Here is a 25,022-nt window from a genome sequence, read left to right on the forward strand (position 1 = left end):
CAGTTACAGAGCAATGAAGACATGAGGGTTGCCGCTTGCCAACTGTTGGGAGTAAGCAACATTTCAGCATAAAAAAACATTGAAGAAAGGAATTTTAGCCTGAAAGTAACTTCTGAAATCCTAATATAATACATCTGTGTGGTTTTTTATAACATGGATTCAGACTCGTCATAAATGAATGCACCAAGGAAGCAACAGGGAATTTTGCATCTGTCTTATTGCATAAAATGTAGAAGTTGAAGTAAAGATGTGGATTATCAGTCTTTTAATCGTAAATTCATAACTCTTATGGCATAAATTATGCAGATGTTAAAGTTGGTTGTAACTGCCATTATTTCTTATGCTACTTAAAGAGAAGAAAATGAGAATAAAACAACTAGAGGGCATAAACTGCAAAAATAACGTGATCTATAAACTCTGTCTTGCATATTCTCCTCAGATACACATTCACTGGAATTTATACCTTTGAATCACTTATTAAAATTCTTGCAAGGGGCTTCTGTTTAGAAGATTTTACGTTTCTCCGTGACCCATGGAATTGGCTAGATTTCACTGTCATTACATTCGCGTAAGTCTTCTACTTATTTTTTTTTAATAAAAAATCTTTCTGGTAGCATGAGATTAGTGACTAAAAATTGCCTCATATCTTGTCAGCCAGAATATTTGGAGCCTGGACTTCCTGCAGTTTCAATATGTTTCTTCTACTCTTTTACACATTTTAGTATTTCTAGCCAAGCATGTGCTGCGGAGGCCAGCATGGTGTGCCAGCCCATTAGGAATGTGAATGCCGTCACCCTGAACTGTTCATATCCTGTCTCCTTTCTGCATACCAGAATTAAAGGAATCCTTTTGACTTCCTGCTAATAGCTGACCAGATTAGTTTTCAAACATCAAGTCAATGTGGTTTATTATGATAAAACTTAATTTAATTTTATGACCAGAAGTATATTTAGAACACAGGCAAAATACAGTGAACGGTGAAAAGGTCTTGCTCAAAGACCCAAGCAAATAGAATAAAATCTGCCTCAATTCTGAGTAATTGTGATTTAATCCTACAGGTATGTAACAGAATTTGTAAACCTAGGCAATGTTTCAGCTCTTCGAACTTTCAGAGTATTGAGAGCTTTGAAAACTATTTCTGTTATTCCAGGTAAGAAGTAGTTGGTGTAAGGTGTTAGGCCCCTCGTATCTCCAACTGTTATTTGTGTGCTGTCATTGTGTTTGTGTGTGAACTCCCCTATTACAGATATGTGACAGAGTTTGTGGACCTGGGCAATGTCTCAGCGTTGAGAACATTCAGAGTTCTCCGAGCTTTGAAAACAATATCAGTCATTCCAGGTGAGAGCGAGGTTAAACACCGAGGCTGACTTTTGTTCTACAAAGGCTGTACTCACATTTTCAAAGCATAAGCCTTGTTTGCTACACATTGTCAACAAACCAAAAAAGCAGGAATCAAGACATGTAATTTATTAAATTGATTCATGCTTGTATTAATTGTATTTTCTTCTCAAAAAAAAAAAAAAATCAGCCTTTGAGTTTAACAAATTCTTGCATGAGATATTTGCAGTAAACAGCCTATGTGATTTGCATCTTATGACATCAAGCTTTCCTTTATATGTTTTAAATATAAGTTAATTTTAAGCTTTCATACTGATGCAAATTTTCTCATTTATTGGAGGCACTTGATATAGCAACTTAATCCAGTTTTAAGTTATGCCAAAAAAAAATAAAACACACTCTAAAGGATAGCATGGGCCATGCATGGAGTATCGTTCCAAAGATGTCTTTCTTCTCCAAACCATCACCCCTCATATATTGTAACAAGATTATTATGATATCATTTCAATGTGCACATATAATGTCTTTACACTGGGGTTACATTAATGTAGAATACATCGCAAAAGTTCATTAAAGAAAGGTTTGGGCAAGAAGCATCAGCAAAAGCAAACAATGCTATTTTATGTAGGGTTGAGATATAGCATGAATAATAAAATCACTTGTTTTGGCATAAACAATGTGCTTGGTATTATCTACTTTTTATTTTTTAACACTATAAAATAAGTATAAATTTACATATTCTCATTCATCTTTCCAAATAATAAGGCTTTTCTTTAAAATTATTGTGTCACAAATTACTAGTCTTTTTGCATGATATCTTTATCAGGAAAAAAGTCACATGATTTTGTGTGTTTAGGATCTATTTAACATCATAATAAAAATCTTTTCTCTTTGCAGGCCTGAAGACGATTGTAGGAGCCCTGATTCAGTCTGTGAAGAAGCTCTCAGATGTGATGATCCTGACTGTGTTTTGTCTGAGTGTATTTGCACTGATAGGGCTGCAGCTGTTCATGGGCAACCTGAGGAACAAATGCCTGCAGTGGCCTCCAGACAATTCTACTTTTGAAACAACTGTTATTTCCATCTTTAATAGCTCCATAGGTGAAAATGGTACATTTATTAATGCAACAATGACAATATTTAACTGGGATGAATACATCGAAGACAAAAGTAAGAGTTAATTGTATCATCTACTGCATTGATCTTCTGGTATTAATTTAATCAGATTTGAGAACATCAGTATCTTTCTCTTGCCTTTAAAAGTCTGTAATATGGCCAAGAAATATAAAAGCACTCATTTCTCTCTGGTAAATAAAAGCATAGTCATTATATAATTTATCATTCATAACATTATACTGGGTAGCAAAATACCTTTTTCTTTCACTGAATATGACTTCTAGAGTAAAATCACATTGCAGCATAAACCAGAAATTTCCATGCTAGCTTCAAGCCTCTTGAAATAGTGTGACAGCCCTAACATGGGGTCTGAAATGTAACAGCTAGGTTAGTGCCAAATAGTGCCCAGTCTCATAAGCCCATGTCTGAACATCAGCTAGCCCAAGAATCCTGCCAGAGCACGTAAAGGTAGAATTAAAGGAGTTGTTGTTCTCTCTGGAGTTGGGTGAGTGGCTTTGCACCACACGCCCTTGCACAGCACAGACACGCCTTTAAGAGAATGCTGCTGATTGACCCCAAGATTCTTTCTTGCAATATAAGTACTAGATTCCATATTTCTGTCTTTTAATTTGTTTCTTATCTTTGGAAAATCAAGAAATGAGTACTTTTTTCTCTTTTGTACCTCATAATGTAATATTGCCACCATTTCAGGTAGTTGATGTTAGTACTGTGTTAACAAAATTTCTTTTAAAATTCACATAGAACAAATCTGAACATATCTATAGTAGATTGTTATTCTGTCTTTCATAATAGTGTTAATCTCTCCCATTTATCTGCTCAGCCCCTTCTATTTATTTTAGTGTATTTAGTATATTTAATGTATTCATAATTAGGTGTAATAGGTTTTTAATAAAGTCTGTATGTATATTTTAACTGGTGACTATATCAATGAAAGTTAGGAAACCTCAGTTTAAAAACTAAATGCTTTTAGATCCAAGTCTCATTGCCTTATAATCTTTTAATATACTTATCATCTCAGCATGCTTGAAATATACAAATGTCATGCAGAATTTTTGGATGATAACCTGTTCTTAAAGCCATCTGAAGAACAGATTCCATCACATTCCCCTTTAGTTGTTTCTGGTACTATGTGACACAAATAGAAAGGGGTTTTTTTCTAGATATCTGACCTACATTTTCCTAATTTCTGATTGAATATATTAGTACATCTGCTGTGGTCTAAGATAATCATGGACTATTTTATATTAGTCTTTATACAGCTTAGAAACTCTTATACTCTGCATTTCTGGTCCTTCCTAAGCCAAGCAATCCTATTTTCCATTTTGCATTTTCTATACCTGTTTTCATTTTTTTTTTCTTGTTTTCAATCTTTCCAATTAGTCTGGCTTTTTTTTCTTGTTGGTTTTTTTGCCTCTTTTTTTGTTACATTTTTTGTTTGCATGGGGTTTTTTTATGAGATCCTTAAGCTGGGTGCTAACTCCTCCAGCAAATACTTCTAATTTGTGTCTTTACCTCATGCCATATATGCAGCATTTCTATTAGCACATTTCAAAATTAAGCCATTTTTATGTCAGCACTATATTTGTTGATTCACAGTCAGTTTGTATTTTGCAGCAGTCATTGCATCTTTTTGTACAGTGGTGGCTGCAGCCTCATCCTGGTATTTTGTACTTACGTACTTGATTTTGCCTTGTCAAGTGTAGCAGTTTCCACTTGTCTCTATTGGAATAAATCCAATTGCTTTTGAGCTTGTCAATTTGCAAAGGTCATTCTAAATTTCAAATACCTTTTCTCCTAGCCTTATGTCTTCCGAATACTTGATGCATTTTTTTTCTATTGTTTTTTGGTTTGAGTTGGTAATGAAACTTGTTAGAAAACCATGTCTAGCACGAATACCTGGGAGATCTTCAGAGAGATTCCCTTAATGAATTGACATTGTGTCCCTGGCAATAGCTCTCTAAGCACTTTATTTGAGTGTTTTGTGATATTTCCAGCCAGAACACATCTCCTTTATTTGTATCTGGAAGTGTCATGTAGGACTTGTACCCATGACTGTTCTGTTACAAAGTTGGCAGGAGACAGGAATAATTTTGTATATGGCATATTTTCTACAAACTCATATTTACTTTTTTTAATACTTTATCAATATTATTTTTGTATTTAAAAAATCTTGTTTGTTTTCCAAAGTAGTGGACTGAAAGTGGAGCTGTGTGACAAAAGAATGTGATTTAGGCCCACAGAGTCTTTTGCAAGTTCTGCTTGGAGACTGTCTGCATCTTTAAAGTTCTTTTTAAGTCGGGCTCAGATGTTTCACAGGGTCTGACTCTGTAATCACCAGAATGTCCTAAAATGCATTGATTTCTTATATGATACCTGAGACTAGAATTGCAGATATATAAATTATGGACATAATTTCTCTCTCTCTTTAAAATAAGCAGATTTTATGCTGCCTCTATCATATACTGGTGGTGACAGAGTAGAAGCAGTCAGTAGGAACTGGTTGCAATTCCCTGCTTGCCTGTTTAGCATTAGCCCTCAGTTAGTTCATGCCAGCTAAGCTAGTCCATGCCAGCTGGCAGTGAATCTCACGGAACCATCTGCTTCCTGAGAACAGCCAGAGCATACCTAGTTCTGGCAACTTTAGGTTAATGTGCCACCTGACCCAAAAATCTCCATTAGAGATTCCCATTTTACCCTAAGAATCACAAACTAGGAATTGATGGCAAAATGTGTTTCCTTTTCTGGTGCAAAGAAAGAAAAATAAAATAAAATAGAAGAGTGTATTGGGGGTTTTTAGGCCTTCTGTCACTTTAAATTATATTTTACCTCATCTTAATAGTCAGCCTAAACGTTCGAGTACATTCCCCTGATACATAATTTTGTGTATTAATTTTGTGTAAGGTACAATAAATGCATGGTTTCTCCCCCAGCCGCTCAAATCAAGATCCAATTAGAAACTTCTTGAACATGTTGTGTTATCACAGAATCAATGGGGGTGGAAAAGGCCTTTGAGATCATCTAGCCCAACCTCTGACCCAACACCACCTTGTCAACTAGACCAGGACACTGACTGCTATATCCTGTCTTTCCTTGAACACCTCCAGGGATGGTGACTCCACCACCTCCCTGGGCAGTCCATCCCAATGCTCAGCCACCCTTTCTGTGAAGAAATTGTTCCTCATGTCCAACCTAAACTTCCTCTGGCACAGCTTAAGGCTGTGCCCTCTCATCCTGTCACTGGGTGCCTGGGAGAAGAGACTGACCCCCACCTGGGTACACCCTCCTTCTAGGGAGCTGTAGAGAGTGACAAGGCCTCCAGGCTAAACACCCCCAGCTCCCTCAGCTGCTTCCCACAGCACTTGTGCTCCACACCCTTCACCACCTTCACTGCCCCTCTCTGGACCTGTTCCAGCACCTCAATGTCCTTTCTGAGCTGAGGGGCCCAGAACTGGACGCAGCACTTGAGGAGTTGCCTTACCAGCGCTGAGCACACGGAAAAAATCTCATCCCTAATAGTTCAGGTTTTTTAAAGGAATACTTGGATAAAATAATATGTAATTGATAATTATAAATGAATAGTACTAAATGTTATGTATCAAAAGGTACAAATGAGGACACAGAATTGCTCTCATCCTTTGCCTCATTTTCTTGGTAGTTTTTTGATTTGCTAACATACACAATTTGGTATTCCCCTTGAATCTTATAATTTGGTTAGGTTGCTGAGAATTAACTGCCCAACTAACTTTTTGTTTTCTAAAGAAAGGCTAACTTGAGGATTCTGTAGAAAGTGATTTTCCTGTCAAAACAATACTTTCCATGCTTTTTTTGTTCCTAACCACTATATATTGCAGTTGAAAAACTTGTTAGCTCTGCTAGTTTCTTTCAAGTGTAAAGGTCTATATAATTGCTCAATTTTTATTAGGCATAAATATTATATTTCTCATCACCGTTTTGTTTTTTTAAAGGTCATTTCTACTTCTTGGAAGGACAAAATGATGCACTGCTGTGTGGCAATAGCTCAGATGCAGGGTAAGAAAATGATCATCATTTTTCAATTTGCATTCAAAGACAAATAATAAGCTACTTAGAATAGCTCAGGTAGTCAACTCTAATATCAAGTGTACTGTAGAGTTGCAAATTACCAATGTTTTGCATTTGAAGCTATACCTAAATACAGCTATCTCTGTGATTTGAATTTACACAGGCACTTCCATCAGCCTCTTAGGCTACTTTTGTAAAGGTAATCACGTGAATGATCTGTGCATAAGTGTTGCTGCCAACTTGCTAACAACTGTTTACCAGCCATGCTACTTTATGTTCTTCTCTTGTCCTGATGGAGATGTATTTTGACAAATTGTGGGGAAGGGTAGAATACTATTAGTTATATTATTAAAGCATTGAAATATTATTAGGAAGTAGAATTAAAAAGTGAAAAATAATAGGCTATATATTTTTATCTTAGGTATGTAGAGTAACATTTTACTTGTTCATAATTTCATTAGCAACTGGTACTCCTGAACAATTTTGTTTTACTGCAGCATATCGTAATGTAGAGTAGTTGTTAAAAATAGCATTTCCTCTTCTTTTGTAGTCAATGCCCAGAAGGATATATATGTGTGAAAGCTGGTAGAAACCCCAACTATGGCTACACAAGTTTTGATACATTCAGTTGGGCATTCTTGTCACTGTTTCGATTGATGACTCAGGACTTTTGGGAGAATCTTTACCAGCTGGTGAGGACTTATTAAAATAAACAGCACCATCACCAATACCATTACTACATAATATTTGCATAGTTATTTTCATTCACTTGTCCCTAAGGCCTTTGGAACAGAAACCATCATTAATTTCATATATGTAAACTGTTGTCTAAAACAATAAGGCCCTTATTCATGATTTAGGTTCCCATGTGCTTCTTAAATACATTATAGGGAATAGCTGTTATTTTGTGAAGTTGGTTAAGCATTATTGTTTTTTTTACCTAAATGAATACATGAATTTAAGTTGTCAAAGTTTCTTACCCATACATGATGTAAAGAGATGCTATGTTTAATTGATTTGTAGTCTAGTAAAAATATGTTTTGTTTGCAAAGGTTACACCTTGTCCCTGAACTACACATATCCTTACTTGAAGGACTATAATTTTCTCCACTGTAACATTTTGTATAATGCACTATTTTTGTGGCATTGTAGTTTGGGACTGATGAGACAGGAAGGTAAGATGCTGAGCAGTGTCCCCACCTACTGTTAAATTTAAAGGCTGTAATGTAGATACATAGATTCTTACTGGTATAAGTTCTGAACTATTCATAAATTGGATTTACCTTAACAATAGTAGACACAATACTTTCTCATATGTATCTAGGATATAATATTATTTCTATAAGGAAAAAGTAACTAAATAATCTTTGTGCTAACATCAATCAATCTTATAACATATTTCTAAATTATAACACAGAGACTAACTTATTATACAACAGTAGTTAAAGTCTTTTAAAAAAGTGTATTGTCTCTTTTTCTCCAGACACTGCGTGCTGCTGGGAAGACATACATGATATTTTTTGTTTTGGTCATTTTCCTGGGTTCTTTCTACCTAATCAACTTGATCCTGGCTGTGGTTGCCATGGCCTATGAAGAACAGAATCAAGCAACAATGGAAGAAGCAGAGCAGAAAGAGGCAGAATTTCAGCAAATGCTGGAACAACTGAAAAAGCAACAGGAAGAAGCTCAGGTATCCCTGCAAAGTAAAATTTCTTCAGTCCATGCATGACCGTGAACAGATGCTTTATGTCCACATATGAGAAAACTTTTCTTCCCCTACTTCTAACAATATATTACTTTGCCTCATAAATTTCTTCATATTGTAAACAATCTCTAATGTTTTCCATTGCACTGTTTTGGCTGGTTTGGGTGACCTGTTAATTTTGTGACAAAAATAATAACCAAAAAAGCTAAAGCACTGTATTTTTAAACTGGAGATGGAAATTAACTTTTTACCAGAGCGCTTGAACAAGTTGCCCAGAGTGGTTGTGGTGATAATCAAAAGCCATCTGGATATGGTCCTTGGGCAACCTGCTTTAGGTGACCCTGTCTGCTGGAGAGGTGGACACGATGACCTCCAGAGGTTCCTTTGCAACCTCAACCATTCTGTGATTGTCTGAAATGGAGGTGGAGATGTGGAAAAAAAAATCCAAAGAGTAATTGTGCTTATGTAAGTAACAGAAGCAAAACTATTGTAGGTGATGGTGCTTCAGCAATATTTGGCTTTTTCTACTCCCTGCCCATCTCTCACAGCAGAAAGCCAGAGCTTTCCAGTTTTAAAGAGAATTAGGAAAAGTGGAGAAACCGAAGAAAACACTTCTGTGGTACAAATGCAATGATTACATGCTGCTTTGAAATTACTTTTCATTTTTTGAAGGCTCTCAGATCCTTAACAGAAAAATTTATAATGTCTGCTTGGCATGTGGCTTCAAAGAGCAGAAGTTGAACTATGTCTTCCATATAAGCACATGACTGAAGTCAGCAGTCAGTGTTTTTTGTTTTATGGGTAAATTGCTGTGTGTTGGGGGTAATTGTGAGATTTTTTTTGTTGTTGTTTTTTACCACATCTTGTAAATAAATGTTAATAAAATGCTCCACATGTTTTGAAAATCAAACAGCAACAAGTATGTAATAGTGTGCAGCTTAACACAAATCTCTGATTATTATTTACAAAGCTGAGATGTCAGCATTACACAAGATCTTTAATAGACTAGGGAGTATTCAAAACCCATCAAAATGTTGTAAGAAAGTGTGGGTTCCAGTTAACAGGGATTTTACCAGTTGTTTGAGCCTTGAGTCTTTATTTTTATATAGTGTTTCACATAAAAAATTCATTGCAACATATTGCTTCAATCTGAAACAGATGTTTTTTAACTTGATTTTTTTGACAGCACAGTTTTCCCTTGGGTTACTCTTGCTCCTGGTTCATGAAGCAATGGCAAATTATGGTTGCTGTAGTATTTCACAAATTACACTTCTTGTGATATGCTGGGTTTGGTGAAGTGAAACATTGTTTTTTTCAAAATAATAGTTTCTTTAAGAGTGACAATAAATTTGAAATAGTGAGTGGGGCATGTATTTGTATAAATGCTGTAAATTGCACATGTGCTTGTGTGTATAGGCGGCGGCAGCAGCTGCAGCAGCTGACTCAAGAGATTATAGTGGAGTAGGTGGAATAGGTGGCTTCTCCGAAAGTTCTTCTGAGGCATCAAAGCTGAGCTCAAAGAGTGCTAAAGAGAGAAGGAATAGAAGAAAGAAAAAAAAGCAAAAAGAACAGTCTGAAGGCGAGGAGAAGGATGGGGAAGAATTTCACAAATCGGAATCAGAGGACAGCATCAAAAAGAAAGGTTTCCGATTTTCCATTGAGGGGAATAGACTGACATATGAAAAGAGATTCTCTTCCCCACACCAGGTACCATAGTATTATTACCTCTTAAACACCTTTTTTGTCTACTCATCATATAAAGAAAGCTCTGTTCAGCAGTTTGGTTAATTCTTGCAAGATACCACGGATTCATTAATATCCTAAATCAAAGACTAACCAAGTAAAAACTTGCAGCCAAATATGAAATTGTAAGAATTTAAAAGATTTTGGTTTTACTCTGAATTCCTGTGTGAAAAATCAAAATTACACATACTAATTAATATGAGCTGTATTTCAAGCTTCTTTAAAATGGACCTATCTCCTCACCAGGTTGGGTGTGTTCAGCATGATGAGTAGCTTCAAAACAGAGTGCATACATACAAAATGTAATGTTTCAAATGAGAAGAGTAATAAAATTTGGGATGCAGAAAGCTCAATAGAAATTAATGCTCATGTTAAATTTGAGAAATTAATTGATGTGAGATCATTAATTGTCTTATCTTAAAGAAGGTGGAAATGTGTGTGGCAATGTGTCTTTGCATGTGTTCTCTTACATTGAAACACCAGTGACTCAGAGTGCCATCTGCATCTCCTATCCAGACATTTATTTTATTTGATAGTTTTGTGATGTTATCTCCTACAGTTTTCAAAGCTCCTCTTCATTTGCCCACTTCTCACTCTCCCCTTAGCACTGCAAATCTAGATCTCACATACATTCTCTCCTTTTTCCTCCCCTTTTTGTGCCTCTATATGAGTCTTCCTTTTATCTCCATCTTCTCGATTTTCCCTGGTCTTTATGACTTGCTTTCTCCCTCTTTTTAGTCATTATTACTAAACTCATTCCTGCCTTTTTAATCCTTTTCTATTTCTGTCTGTGGAAAGCTTGTTTCATCCCTTAATAGATCATGAGTGTTCCTACTCTCTTCATGTATTTTTTTCTCCAGCCTCCCATTCTCAAAGAAGCTCAGACCTCCTCATCCAATATTTTCTTACTAAGGACTGTCATTCTTAGACCAGACTGTGGTGGGAATATAATGTTTCTGGCTTTCTATTTCTGCCACTCCTTCCACTCACTTCCTAATGTATTTCCTTTCTCAATAGTAATGCATCCTTCCCTTCCCCCACCCCACCTCCTTGGTCTGCCACGTTTTATGTTGTTAGCTGTCTAACTAATCTCTGTGAGGCTTCATTGCTGAATTTAGTTCATGATTCATTCCGTTCCTTATACAAATTTCCACACATGTCAATTGACTTCAACTTCATGTTGAAGATCCATCTGATCCCCTAGGTGCATATTCTTGCCTATCTCTTCATTCAAACTGCAGCCTTATTCAACTGCAGCATAATTCATCCATCTTGTAAGAAATTAAGCATTCCTCATACAACTTGTTCTTCTAACATTTTCATCTCCAAGTTCATTTACAGTTGTTTGACTATGACAGTCTAGAAATCACCTCCCCTCTGGTTTTCCAACCCTACTTCCTTTTCACTCTGGATTCTAACCACTAAAAAGAAGTTCAACTCACCAGCTTTTAATACCATTTTCCTAGAGAAAATTCAGGCTTATATATAATCCTTGACTTTCTCCTTGGCATTTCATTTTCTTTCAATGTAAATGACCATTTTATTCCTCTTGAAATCTTATTCTTCCTTACACTCATAACTTTGTCTCCTCTCAATTCTCCTAGTTTAGTTGTGCTTTAGGAGATCCTTTACCCCTTTGACAGTTTTCCAAAGGATTTCCACAAGGCCTTTGCTAGATCCGTTTTCTCTCTCTTTTTCTTTTCTTTCTTTTTTTTCTTTTTTTTTTTTTTTTTTTGTAACTCTATTCACAACTGTGAATCATTTTTAACTTGGACCTCTTTACTGCTGTATTCATCAAGAATGTTGTTGCAAAGAGCACTAACCTATCCCATTGCTTTCCTCTAATCTGCTAGCAAACATATTTACCTAAAGTTTTTTTTAATATCATAAAACATACTGTACCTAAAGTTCCTCCCAACCCACCTTGTCTACTTACAGTAAACAAGTCCCAGCTTTGACTGACCCAAAGCAGCATTCATAACCTCCTGTTAAATTTTCAAACCAGTTTCTTTGAGCTCTTTTTGGTATGCTGCCCTTCATGCTTGGAAGAAGCTCCCATGAGTTTTCACAGAACACTTCATTGCTTTCCTCAAATCCCTCTTTAAAACTCTCTTTTACCATGCTGCCTACAGAAAGCTTGACAGGGAAGTGACTTCAGGTGAGCTAAGATGACTGTTTATCATACTCATCAATTTTGCCTCTGTGTATTCCCTTTCTTTTAGTATCCATCTGTTGTGTTACATTGAAATGATAAGTTCTTTGCAGAGTGCCTTTTTGTTCTGCATTTTGCAGTCCCTAGTACAATGGGGCTCAGGTACACAAAGTTGCAGAAGAGAAACAAAGACACTGCTTCGTTATGTATCATCTCTGCTGTTCATAGAGGTCTTGGGTGAGATCAGGTGCCAATACTTACCAGTCAAGTCAAGGCAATTGCTGATATGAATCAAAATTAAGAAAGTGTATAATTAATTGCAAGATTAGTGTATTAATTTGACTCTAATACTGGAGAACCTCCAATAGCAGAACATTTACTCCAATGAGTAAACGGATGAAGATTAGCAAACCTATTTATTTATACAAAATACAGGCAAATTATTGCATATTCAGGATAGCTAAAACTTTTTTTAAAAAAGTAAGAAACCTATTATGGTCTACTTGACTAATATCTGAAAAGATATGTACGTTTTTTTAAACCAAGCATTATTTTGGAGCTACTTCTGTGTGCAGACTGGGTCACAGAAAATTTGCCTAAAATTTTATTTACTCAGCCTGTCATACTAATGCCAGCCTGGGATAAAGTGTGTCTAGCTCTTCTTATTCAGTTTATGAACAGTTGGTAATAACGTGGGCAGAATAGCAGAGGAAACAATTCTGTCAAGCAGTTTCTTTTACTCTGATTAAACTGATTGATTTCATATATCCAAAGCAGTAAAATAACTAGTCTTTGTCTGTCACTTATGTGCTCTTTGTTTACTACCCAAAAGGGAGTGTATTAGGGGGGGACTGTACCAGCTCATTTCTTTGTAGATGACCTTACCCTTTAAGACATTGTGGATTTTTCCTCTGTATGAAAATGTTGTATTTTAAATTATTTTTATCTGATAATAATTGTTTCTATTTACCTGCAGTCTTTGCTGAGCATTCGTGGCTCCCTGTTTTCCCCAAGGCGCAACAGCAGAACAAGTCTTTTCAGCTTCAGAGGTCGAGCAAAGGATGTAGGATCAGAAAATGACTTTGCTGATGATGAGCACAGCACTTTTGAAGACAACGAGAGCAGAAGAGATTCTCTCTTTGTTCCTCATAGACACGGAGAACGGCGCAACAGCAACATCAGCCAGGCCAGTAGGTCATCCAGAACAGTCCCTGCACTTCCAGCCAACGGGAAGATGCACAGCACTGTGGACTGCAATGGAGTGGTGTCTTTAGTTGGTGGGCCGCCAGCTTTGACATCGCCTACGGGACAGCTTCTGCCAGAGGTGATGATTGATAAAGCAGCCACTGCTAGCAATGTAAGGAAGTCTGCAATAGCTCAGGCATGATGTTCTCTCCCCGTATGATCACTCACTGTTTCCACAAATGTAGTCACGTGGCAATGATGCCCTTTCTGCCTAAGTGTGAATGCTCCTCTCATGTATTTCAGCTATAATCTAAAGGAGAAATTGAAGCTGTCCAGCTCTCATTAATTAAATATGTGAAAATGCATGCAAATTGCCTGGGAATTAACTGAATAGCATAGTAAACCATTGAATAAATTTAGTTTGTGTAGTCTTACATCCATTGATTCATTATGCTTAGACTTAACTGGATGGTTCTGTACTTGTCTATCAGAAAGGATAACAAAATGGAAAAAAAAAATTACATTTACTTAATGGAATATTTTAAATGAGTATTTAGCTTCCTGCTGTCTATACATGAAGCTTTTGATGTTACCCTGGTAGTACAACTTAAAAGGGTTATGACAGTGTTCCTGTAATATAGCTAATTTTTCTATGGGTTTTTTTATGTCAACATTACTAAATATTTTTTCATTTGTCTGGAAAATGTGCTAGGAAATTCATCGTTTTTTCTAAATTAGGAGTTATCTTAAGAAAATGCGCTTATGCTTAGTTCCTTTACTGCTAGCTGTGTGGGCTGTGCATTTTCATGTTTAGAAATAGACTTCACTGCCTAAATAGAAAGATATTTACAGCAGAGCTCATTGACAAGCACTGTGAAAAATTTTTTAGTCTGAAATTTGATTTAATATCTCAGTCCTGTTTCAGCAAAATACTTAAAAACATATTCTTCAGGCACAAGAGCAATTTGCTGCAGTGTTTGACCATTTGTTCTATGCAGAGTCAGGCATACCTTAGTCTGTTGTGAAGCCTCATTAAAACTGGAGCATGGTGTGGGACATCAGGGTTTTAAACCAGTAGAGCTCTACAGTAACTTACAGTGGTATTAAATGTACCATCAATTAGCTATTTCACCAGTGCTTTATTTTCAGGGCACAACGACAGAAACTGACTTAAGAAAGAGACATTCCAGTTCTTACCATGTTCCTATGGACTACCTAACAGACCCTAGTGCAAGGCAAAGAGCAATGAGTATAGCTAGCATGCTTACAAACACAATGGAAGGTATGTAACACAGATATTTTTTGTATGACAGTGCCTTAAAAGTGCTGTTAAATGTGTGATGCATTAAGTGGTAGTGATGTTTTAACACAGCTATTTCAGCCTAGAGGGTACAGACAAGAAGAGATTTCTATATGGAGTTAGGGGAGGGATTTTTTGGTGGTTTTTTTTTAATTTATTTTTTAATTTGGGACTGATAAATTTGGAAAAAGATAAAAGTTTGCAACATACTGATAGGTTTGAGGTAGAATTAGCAAGTTTCCAATTTAAAAATGGCTATGTTTCTTGCAGTAGAACAATCCCCTTCTACCAATTCACTAGGCTTGCTGTTTTACAAGGGAAGGGATCATGTTCTTCTTTCTGTAAGGCTAAATACAATTACTCTGAATCATGGAATTAAGCAATTATTTTTAAGAAAGGTAGAAACATTATGTTGAGGCTTAAATGATTATGCCCAAAATAGAAAATTAATGACTTAAATGACTATGCCCAAAATAGGAAGGTAATAAAGGGCAGTTGTGAACATGTGGACCATAATGCTGCCTAAATACTGTCTGACTTCAGGCTTGGTCTAAATGCCTATCTTTCACGAGGATATTTTAAAATATTTTATTGGAAGGGACCTTAAAGATCATCTAGAGTTCCAACCCCCCTGCCATGAGCAGGAACACCTTTCACCGGAGCAGATTGACCCAAGCCCCATCCAACCAGGCCTTGAACACATCCAGGTATAGGACATCTACATCTTCCCTGGGCAGCCTGTGCAGGGCCTCATCACTTTCACAGTAAAGAATTTTTGCCTACTACCTACCCTAAACCTACCCTCTTTCTGTGTAAAACTGTACACCCTCATCATCTCACTCCACTCCCAGATAAAGGCTTCCTCTCCATCTTTCCTGCAGGCCCCTTATATGTGCTGGAAAGCTGCAATAAGGTCTCTTTGGAGCCTTCTCTTCTCTAGAGAAGTAACCCCAGGTCTCTCAGCCTGTCTTCATAGGCCACGTGCTCTGGCCCCTGAATATCTTTCTGGCCTCCTCTGAAGCTGCTCTCATGCTGGGAGCCCTAGAGCTGAACACAGCACTCCAGCTGGACGAGGAGAACCCCTTCCCTCAGCCCTCTGGCCATGCTGCTTTTGATGCTGCCCAGGAGGATATTGGCTCTCTGGGCTGTGACTGACATGGTTGGCTCACACACAATTACCCCAAGTCTTTGTCTGCTGGGCTGCTTTCAATTCCCTCATCACCCAGTCTTATGACAGGTTTCTAAGACAAATTTCTCTTTTGCATTCTATCTAGAATTAGCTTGTGAATGGTTCTTTTATCTACTGAATCTTTAGCGTAGTTGTTTCGGAGGGGAGATTTGGTGTGGGTTTTTTTCTTTTAATAGATTATTTTAAATTGTAATTTCTTTTAACTGAGGGCAGTCTCAGTTTCAAAATATCAACACAGTTTACCAACAGTACCTTGGAAAACAGTATTTAGGTTTCAAAGAAATATCCAGGCAATTCTGGAATAGAGAAATATGTTTAAAATGTTATTTTCATTTTTCTCTCTAGAACTGGAAGAATCCAGACAGAAATGTCCACCATGCTGGTATAAATTTGCTAACACTTGCTTGATTTGGGACTGCTGTACTCCCTGGCTGAAAGTCAAACATATTGTAAATTTGATTGTGATGGACCCATTTGTTGATCTGGCCATTACCATCTGCATTGTCCTGAACACCCTGTTCATGGCCATGGAGCACTACCCAATGACAGAACAGTTTAGTGGTGTGCTTTCAGTAGGAAACCTTGTAAGTCTTTCATGATGTGCCATGTTTGTAAAATGCATTTTTCTTTAATTCTTTTCTGATCTATGCACATTCATGTAAAAGAAAAAGTTGACTATGGAGAGGTTTGGGATTGTTGAACTGAAATTTAAGTTGTTGACATTTGTAGATTTCATCACTCTTACTTTACAGAGTCAAGGAGTCAATATATGCACTTTGGTTTTTAAAATCTTCATCTTCTGTCATTGAAGTTCATTAAAGGAATTTTTTTTTTTTTTTGATGAATAGTTACAAATCATAAGAACTTTCAGTTCCATTCCCACACCCTGCTCCTCACTAGCACCTCCTAAGGATCTGGTTGTTCAAGGAATTTTAAGGGGGAAGGACCCAGTAAGCATGACAGATGTAAGGAAATGATGAAATGGAATTACAATGTCTTCCACAGGTCATCCTGAAGAAGAACAATTCTGCTCAACTTTCTGTATAATTTTTTTCTTAATAAAGTAAGTTTGTGATAGGAACAATTATTTATATTCCTAGAAGTCAAAAGGTGGTCTAAGGGCAAAGATGAGCTCCAAGGAGATAAAAATGAGCATTAAAATCAGATTATATTCTGTGTATACATACATATTTGCAGGCTAGATAAAAAACACATTTTCCCATTCTTTTTATTTGTAACCCAAACTCTATGATGTGTATGTAAATTTAAAAAATGAATTTTGTTCCTAACCCCAATGTATGGAAATATAGAGAAGACATTCAGATTTATCATTAATTTCTTGCTGAAAATATAACTTAGCACATGTTGATATCATTAGTTTTACTTTTTCAATATTTTCTGCCTAAACTGGAGTAAGAAACTGTATTTTCCTTACAGGTGTTTACTGGAATTTTCACAGCAGAAATGTTTCTCAAGATAATTGCCATGGATCCTTATTATTATTTCCAAGAGGGCTGGAATATTTTTGATGGTTTTATTGTGAGTCTTAGTTTAATGGAACTTGGCCTTGCAAATGTAGAAGGATTATCTGTCCTTCGATCGTTCCGATTGGTAAATATACTATTTCAAATATGCTTCTAGATTACAGTTTTGTATTTGTATGTATATATTTTGTGCATTTTTCATTTGCAAATTAAATATTTGGCTGAGACGGAAGATCTTTTCAGAACTTAAAAAATGCTAAATTGCATACTCACTACATGGCATGTATATATTGCATCAAGTTTGTTTTGCATATTATCATAGTAATGTCTGTTTCTCCTTCAAGATATTGTCAAAATCAATTCTTTTCTTGCCAAAAGTATGCTTAAAGGATTAACTTTTCTAAGAGAAGTATTTCTTAGAGTCTTCTCCCTAGATGAGGGAGTAAAAAAATTCAAGAGCCACAGGGCCTACATGTGACAGATTAGTGAATTGCTTGGTAAATAATCAGTTAATTAATAAAAGTTTATTGACAATTTTGGTTTATAGACTTCCATTACTAATTGCCTTTATTGGTTTGTTTTACAAGAGAGTAGTTTTAAGATTTTTCATTTTCCAGGGACTTTTCCTCCCTACCAGCCTTCTCTGTACCATCGTCTGCAAGGGTCTATCTGCTGTCTGACAGCTTTTCTGCTCAGAAGTCACTACAGTGTCTCTGTCTGTTATTAGAGATCTCTTTCATGAACAGGAACTTGAAAAACCTTGATTTTCTTGCAGACTAGGCTAGCATGCAATTCAGTGTCCAAACACTCTTCTGAAAAGACCTATACAGTGAGAGACATGAAGCTAGAGTTCCTGGTCATCAAGATCAAGTTCTACCTTAAATAAAAAAAAAAAAAATTAACTTGAAATGAAAGTTAAATACATCCCATTTAAAAAATAAGGGGTTTTAAATAAGCTTTTTCTGGTATCTATAGCATTACATTGTACTTTGCCTGAACTCTAAAATCTGTCTGGATTGACTTCTCTCTCAGTAGAGATTCTGGTTTTAACTTGACATTTATGTCAAGTTGTTTTTATGTCATATTTTCTTTATGAAACATAAAATCATCACATGAAATAATATTTAGTTTTATATTCATTTTAGTATTCTTCTTTTTCAATTGTCTGATCAATTGCTGTATCTTTCCAATAATTTCATTTTTTGTCTGTTTCAAGTTGTACTTATTAATATAATACTTTCCCCTGTTTTTCTCAATGTTGTATGACAAGCTTTATAAAACACATTACATTTATTTTAAAAGACAGAAAAAATATTATGAAAGATACTTGCAAGTCACTTTTATTGTCATTAACAACTCTAGCTTGTTTCTTTTTTTAGGAAAACGATTTCCTCCATCTCACTGCCTGTTAAGATGAAAGAATCTGGAAGTGACTATACACTTATGGTCCTGTTAAACTGATCACATTTCATATGTGCTCATTTATTTTTAGTAATATTTTCTCAGAGTTTACAGGAGAAAGACTGTTTTGTCCAACTTCTTTATCAAGTAAAACTTCTTTATAAATACCTAAAGTCAACAAAAGAGTCAAAGTCTGAATGGGAGTCTTTGTGATAATTTCAATGTAATTGAAATGGGCACAGAGATATTATTTTTGATTTCTTATCACTTGAATCAGGACTTTATACTGCTGATGTGCAGTATTGTACAAAGAATGGAAACAGAAATTTTGTAACTAAAACTTTTAAAGATTACAAGAGACATGGTGTAGGCACATGGTAACTGAAATATGCAATGTATAGCAGTACTTTCATTACAATTAGATAACCAAGAACTATATTCCATTCTTCTGTTTTGCAGCTTCGAGTTTTCAAATTGGCAAAATCTTGGCCAACCCTAAATATGCTGATTAAGATTATTGGCAACTCGGTGGGAGCTCTGGGGAATCTGACCCTGGTGCTGGCCATCATTGTGTTCATTTTTGCTGTGGTTGGGATGCAGCTCTTTGGGAAGAGCTACAAGGAATGTGTCTGCAAGATCTCCAGTGACTGTGAACTGCCTCGCTGGCACATGCACGACTTTTTCCACTCTTTCCTGATTGTATTCCGAGTGCTGTGTGGAGAATGGATAGAAACCATGTGGGACTGCATGGAGGTTGCTGGCCAAACCATGTGCCTTACAGTCTTCATGATGGTCATGGTGATTGGAAACCTAGTGGTATGTAATCAGTGGGGATTTTTTAAAACTCTTAGGACGTATCTCTTGTTTTTCATGATTTAGAAATCTGAAATGAAAACTAGAGAAGGACTTCAGGAAATCATGTAGTTCACTTGCCCTTTCTGTACACCAGCTTCAAATATACCTTGATTATCTATGAAAAATGTTTGTCTTTTTTTCTTTTAAATCTCAATAAGTTTATAACCTCTTTAGTAAGAGCAGTGCTGAATTATGTTTACAGTTAAGAGTGTCTTTTAAAAAAGCATCTAATTTAAATCACCTTTTACAGCCAAGTAAACTAAATTATCTCAATATTGATGGAAAACTACTGGCTTTTATGACAACATTTATAATACTTAAAAGCTTACTGTTTCCACTTTCAGTCATTTCTCTGGGAAACAAAACAAGCCTAACTCTTCAATTTTTTTCTCATAAGTGATGATTTGTAAATGGCTTATCCCTTTTGCTACAGGCTTCTGAATTCCTCCCAAGCAACATTTTGAATAAAGACACGAGTACTTAGTAGTGTGGAATAATGATACTTTCCTTTCTTACACTCAGTGTTCCTTGTAGTACATCCCCAAAAGACACATGAAATTTCTGTACCAGCATTGCTTTCCTGATGCAGCCTCTATACCCCTTTCTGCAGTGCTCCCACCTTGCCAGTTTTCACTTTCTGTATATATACTTTTCATTTTTCTTAACAATCCTTTCCACAACAGTACTTCAGAATTAAACAAAATACTGATTTTGAATCATTTCACCAACTTTCCATAAACCAATATTATGTTTAATTGTAGTTCTTTCTCCTTGAGTGCTGGCATCCTTTCTCTTTTTGGTATGACCCACAAATTTTATAAATATGCTTATCCCCATTCATCACTACCAAGTCTCACCAGAGTAATGTGAGTACTGTGGCATAACAGGAAGAACTGACAAATATAATTCAACTGATTTTTAATTAAATTATTTTTAATCAGTTTTGCACATGGTCTGCCATAATTGCATGCCATCCATGTTTCTCTTGTATGTTTGTAAAATTTCATGCAAGAAAGTCTGAAATAGCTTCTTGAAATTGAGATGAAATAGTTTCTTGAAATTGAGGGGTACCATATCTGTGGACTCTATCTCTTAGCTAGTATTCCTGCCCAGGACCAAGACAGACTTGTATAGTTGGCAAATACAAAATTTTACTATATTCTGAATCAGAGATACCAGAGCTATGGTCTGTTGAACTGTAGAAGACTGTAGGCATTTGCCTGCATTCCCCTGACTTATGAGCACTACCTTGGACATAGCTTGCATAAATCACTGCTTTATGTTGTATTCTGCCTCTTTATGTCTTTCTTCATGTTGATGAGCAGATCTGTACTACTGCAGATTGTGGAGGAGACAGCTCAGATTTTCACCTGTATTAGTGCAGTTAAACCAGCTAAAAGTGCTTTTGGCAAGATAATAAAATGTTGGAGACAGGGATTATGAACTGAAAAGAATAGCAGAAAGGTGCATAGAAATGAAGTGTTATATGTGAAATAAAAAATTATATCATGTTGAAAAACTCTTAATGACATATCTTTTATGACTTAAAAATAAGAGTAACTTTTTCCTTATTTTATTTTAGGTACTCAACCTATTTCTGGCCTTGCTGCTGAGCTCATTTAGTTCAGACAACCTTGCTGCTACCGACGATGACAATGAAATGAACAATCTCCAGATTGCTGTGGCAAGGATTCAGAAAGGCATAGATTATGTGAAGAGAAAAGTGCGTGAATTCATCCAAAAAGCCTTTGTTAGAAAACAGAAAGCTTTAGATGAAATCAAACCTCTTGAAGACCTAAACAATAAAAAAGACAGCTGTATTTCCAACCATACAATAGTAGACATAGGTAAAAACCTTGCCTATCTGAAAGACGGGAATGGAACTACCAGTGGCATAGGCAGCAGTGTGGAAAAGTATGTTGTTGATGAGAGTGATTACATGTCATTCATAAACAACCCAAGCCTCACCGTGACAGTGCCCATTGCTGTTGGAGAATCAGATTTTGAAAATTTAAACACAGAGGAGTTCAGCAGTGAATCAGACCTGGAAGAAAGCAAAGAGGTAAACCTATTTCTAACTTTAAAATACTCTGATGCTTTTCTTTTTTTTTTTTTTCCTGAGGTTACTAGTGTTGAATTCAAATCTTTCTTTAATTCTTTTACAACAGCATATACAAACTTGTAATGTTGTTTAAGGTAAATTGATGTAAGGTTGTGAGTTTTGAATGATGGTGATACAATATTGCATTTACAATAACAATCAAGACACGTAAGAAAAGTTTTTAGAAAATTAATCTTTTTTTCTATTTTATTTAGTTAAATCCTTAACAAACAAAGGAACCAGTTTAATAGTCCTGGATACCAGAAGTCATATGAATTGTATCTGGCTGGTGGAAATTTCTCCATGCTTATTTCATTAGAGCAGTTTGTTTTTTAATCTGCTTTTTTAACAGTTCATTCTGATGTTTTTAACCTTTTTTTATATTGTGAAAATGCATCTATATACATCATCGATAAGTACATTTAAACACTGGACTAGCATCACTAAACAATGTCAAATAAATCACTAATAATCCATCTGATGGTTGCAGAACCAATGAAGTGAAGTGATGGCCTTATGGCAAAAAAGTTACAAAGCTTAATATCCTAGTATAAGATCCTTTCATTTGACTACTCATTGTTATTTTCAAAGCTTTAAGATATTTGAATCTGTTACCTACTGTGACTAATAAAATGTACCTCTTTCTGGCACAAGGTGGTGCCAAGTGGATAAATCCAATCTAGCACTGAGAGTTACAGTGGATGCCAAGGCATTATTATTGTGTGTGCATTATTAACCCACTGCTTTGCCCTGCACAACTGAAAGTGGTGGAGGCACATCAGCTCAAGTGGAGTAAGTCTGTGCAATGCTTAGTACTGATGCTAGTTCATTCAGCATTAGCATGGGTGTTTTTGAACAGTATTGCATGCTGTGGGGTAGACATAAATTAACAGAAAGGATTTCTTTAGTGATTTTCTCTTACTTGAATCTGAGAGTATAAATATGGGTAAGATTCTAGCAATTTTCTGCCTGAGATCCTTTTTTGTACCAACTGCATTACACATTTAGTCAAATTTTCTTGTTTCTTATCACAAATGTCTTTATTATTCTTATAAAAATACTTTTTTTTCAGATTGATTGTATTAATATTTATCTTACTCTTCAAAACAAGTACTTGGGTGTAGAACAAATCAGTTGAAGTTTAACCTACAGTTGTTCTGTTCTTCATTGCACAAGAGCACTATGTCAGCAGGAGAGGTGGAGGGTGAGCTTTGTACAAACCTCTGTGCTGGTGGTTGGCAGGGCTGAGTATGACAATGGTGCATCTCTTACTTCACTGGATAACTGGATGATGTGACTGCTGACTGTTTTCATTAGCCAAATCTTTCTTTTCTCCCCATGGAAGGACCCTCATTGGGTTGCTCTACAAGATGACAGAAATACTGACGTCCTATAGGAAAAGTTTCAAAGCGATTGTCCCACATTTGAGGCACGAACTCCAGTCATTAAGCTTCCACCATAAAAGAAAGGCTTTCTACACCACCCACCATATTTAAAAGAAAACAGTGTCTTCATTGCATTCTTGGAGGCACTTAATGCTGTTGTGCTTCAGGAACTGCAAACTGATCAGGTGATAGGACAAAGAAATGCATATTAAGTCAGGGACAAGCTAGTGCCAAGCAGTTTCAATTGGCCAAGTCTGAAACTCAGCTGAGTATATTCAGGGCCAAAATGTCTTACTAGTGCAGATGCTGTAGGTGAAAAAATGAAGGGAGTGTTTATCAGCTTCAGAGATTTTCAAGAGAGACACAGCAGTAAGCAAAGATTGTGAGCATATTTCCTAGGAAAGTGCCTGAAGTTCAAGAAGATTTGAGTCACAGAAGCGTGACACAAAAGCATTAAAATCTTAATTCTAGTTCCTACTCTTCACTTGATACTCTTAACCACCATGGTTTTTTGCTATAGTGGAGTGTTGGCTTATTAGTTAGATGACCAACACTCTTGTAATGAAAATGATCAATTGGAAAAGAAGGCATTTTTTAAATTAAAAATGGCTTTTTTATAAGGTTTCCTCTTTTTTGCCTTGCCATAATGTGCCTTGCTTTTCTGGCCTCTCATGTTTTCCTGTTTATATGACACTGCTGTTGCCAAGTCTGCCAGTCACTTCATTGCTTACACCACAAATGAAAAAATCTAAGTCAGGAACTGCCATCAAACTGTGTTCAATTAGCAGATTTGCAGATGAAAGGCAGCTGATGCATCCAGGTGCTGTGAGGACACTGTACAGGATAGCCAGATGCTGATGAGTGTGTGTCTGTGTGCTTCTGCTTGCTTCTATGTCTACAACCAAGTCCATGTATTCACTATTGTATAGGGATATAAGCTGAATTCCAACAAAATAATTATTATTTCTTAGAAAGTTTTAATTAAGCATGTTAATGTTTGGTGAATTCTTTATTATAGCACATGTATCTTTACAGTAGTTTGATAGAAATGTTAACTAGATTATGCCTTTGTAGAAACAATACATAAAATGTTGTACATGCTTAGTAGGTGTGAATTAACAAGTAATTTTCTGGAAAGTTACTGAAACCTAAAATAAATTTAATTATAAAAACACTGTGTCCCTAAGAATGTCAGTGGGTGAATAAAGTATAATAAGAAAATTAGAGAACAAATACTAAATAAAACTTTATCATAGTAGTAGGCTGTTAATAATTGTGATAATACTGTGCTGAGTCCATTGCCCTATAAATAAAGGTCTGTGGATCTGAGCTGCAGTGCTGCTATTTAGTGTAGAAACCATGAATATATTTTTTCCATTTTAGGTTTTAAAGTACTATGAGGATGGTTTATATGGAAAAATTTTTAGTACATGTATGACTGTATAATAATTAGTTAAAATAATCATAATAGTGGGTAATAATTAATTTATGTTAAATGTAACTTATAGGCCAATAATAACACCAAGATATACCAATGACAAAATATTTTTCAATGCTTTGAAGAAAATGGGCTCTCCTAATGTTGTTGCAGACACATTAATAATGTATATTTTACTTTAAGCAATATTCAGTGCAAAAAACCAGAGGTGCTGTGTCCTGAACTTCATTTCCTACCGTTCTTACTTCTCACAGGAGTAGAACCAAGCTGGATCAGTCAAGCGGGCAGCTCTGGTGCCTTTTAGCGAGGCAGAGCATCGTGTCACCAGTTTTACACAGGTTACCTAAGCAAGTTATACATCTCTCTATATCCTATTTAATCACCTTTTAGCCAATATTGACTGGCCTGCATGCTCTTCAGCTATGATCCTGTCCCATTCATTGCAAAAAGTACCAACATGCACAGCTGCTCCCTGCTGAGCCACGGGACTCGCATCACAGCATGGTCAGGCAAGAGCAGCAGCTCCAGGATTTCTGTGGTTCTGATCCTCTCCGTAATATTTTAATAG

The 25,022-nt window shown here is 36.0% G+C and overlaps 1 protein-coding gene across 14 annotated transcripts in view; it reads left to right on the forward strand.

The window, feature by feature from the left end:
* SCN2A (sodium voltage-gated channel alpha subunit 2) overlaps positions 1-25,022 on the forward strand; it is a 55,086-nt gene that overhangs the window by 7,160 nt on the left and 22,904 nt on the right. For 3 of the 14 annotated variants that reach the window (XM_059852989.1, XM_059852994.1, XM_059852999.1), the window contains exons 4-16: positions 440-568; positions 1,059-1,150; positions 2,236-2,508; positions 6,441-6,504; positions 7,067-7,208; positions 8,000-8,206; positions 9,638-9,928; positions 13,093-13,440; positions 14,451-14,583; positions 16,136-16,374; positions 17,228-17,401; positions 19,135-19,491; positions 21,113-21,592. In XM_059852989.1, coding sequence (XP_059708972.1) covers positions 440-568; positions 1,059-1,150; positions 2,236-2,508; positions 6,441-6,504; positions 7,067-7,208; positions 8,000-8,206; positions 9,638-9,928; positions 13,093-13,440; positions 14,451-14,583; positions 16,136-16,374; positions 17,228-17,401; positions 19,135-19,491; positions 21,113-21,592 — 2,929 coding nt within the window. Of the gene's footprint in view, positions 1-439; positions 569-1,058; positions 1,151-1,246; positions 1,339-2,235; positions 2,509-6,440; positions 6,505-7,066; positions 7,209-7,999; positions 8,220-8,998; positions 9,001-9,637; positions 9,929-13,092; positions 13,474-14,450; positions 14,584-16,135; positions 16,375-17,227; positions 17,402-19,134; positions 19,492-21,112; positions 21,593-25,022 lie in introns of all 14 variants that reach the window. The other 11 variants (XM_059852988.1, XM_059852993.1, XM_059852998.1 and 8 more) reach the window with 9 other exon arrangements.

Source organism: Haemorhous mexicanus, chromosome 8 (assembly GCF_027477595.1).
Source record: "Haemorhous mexicanus isolate bHaeMex1 chromosome 8, bHaeMex1.pri, whole genome shotgun sequence".
Taxonomy (NCBI): domain Eukaryota; kingdom Metazoa; phylum Chordata; class Aves; order Passeriformes; family Fringillidae; genus Haemorhous; species Haemorhous mexicanus.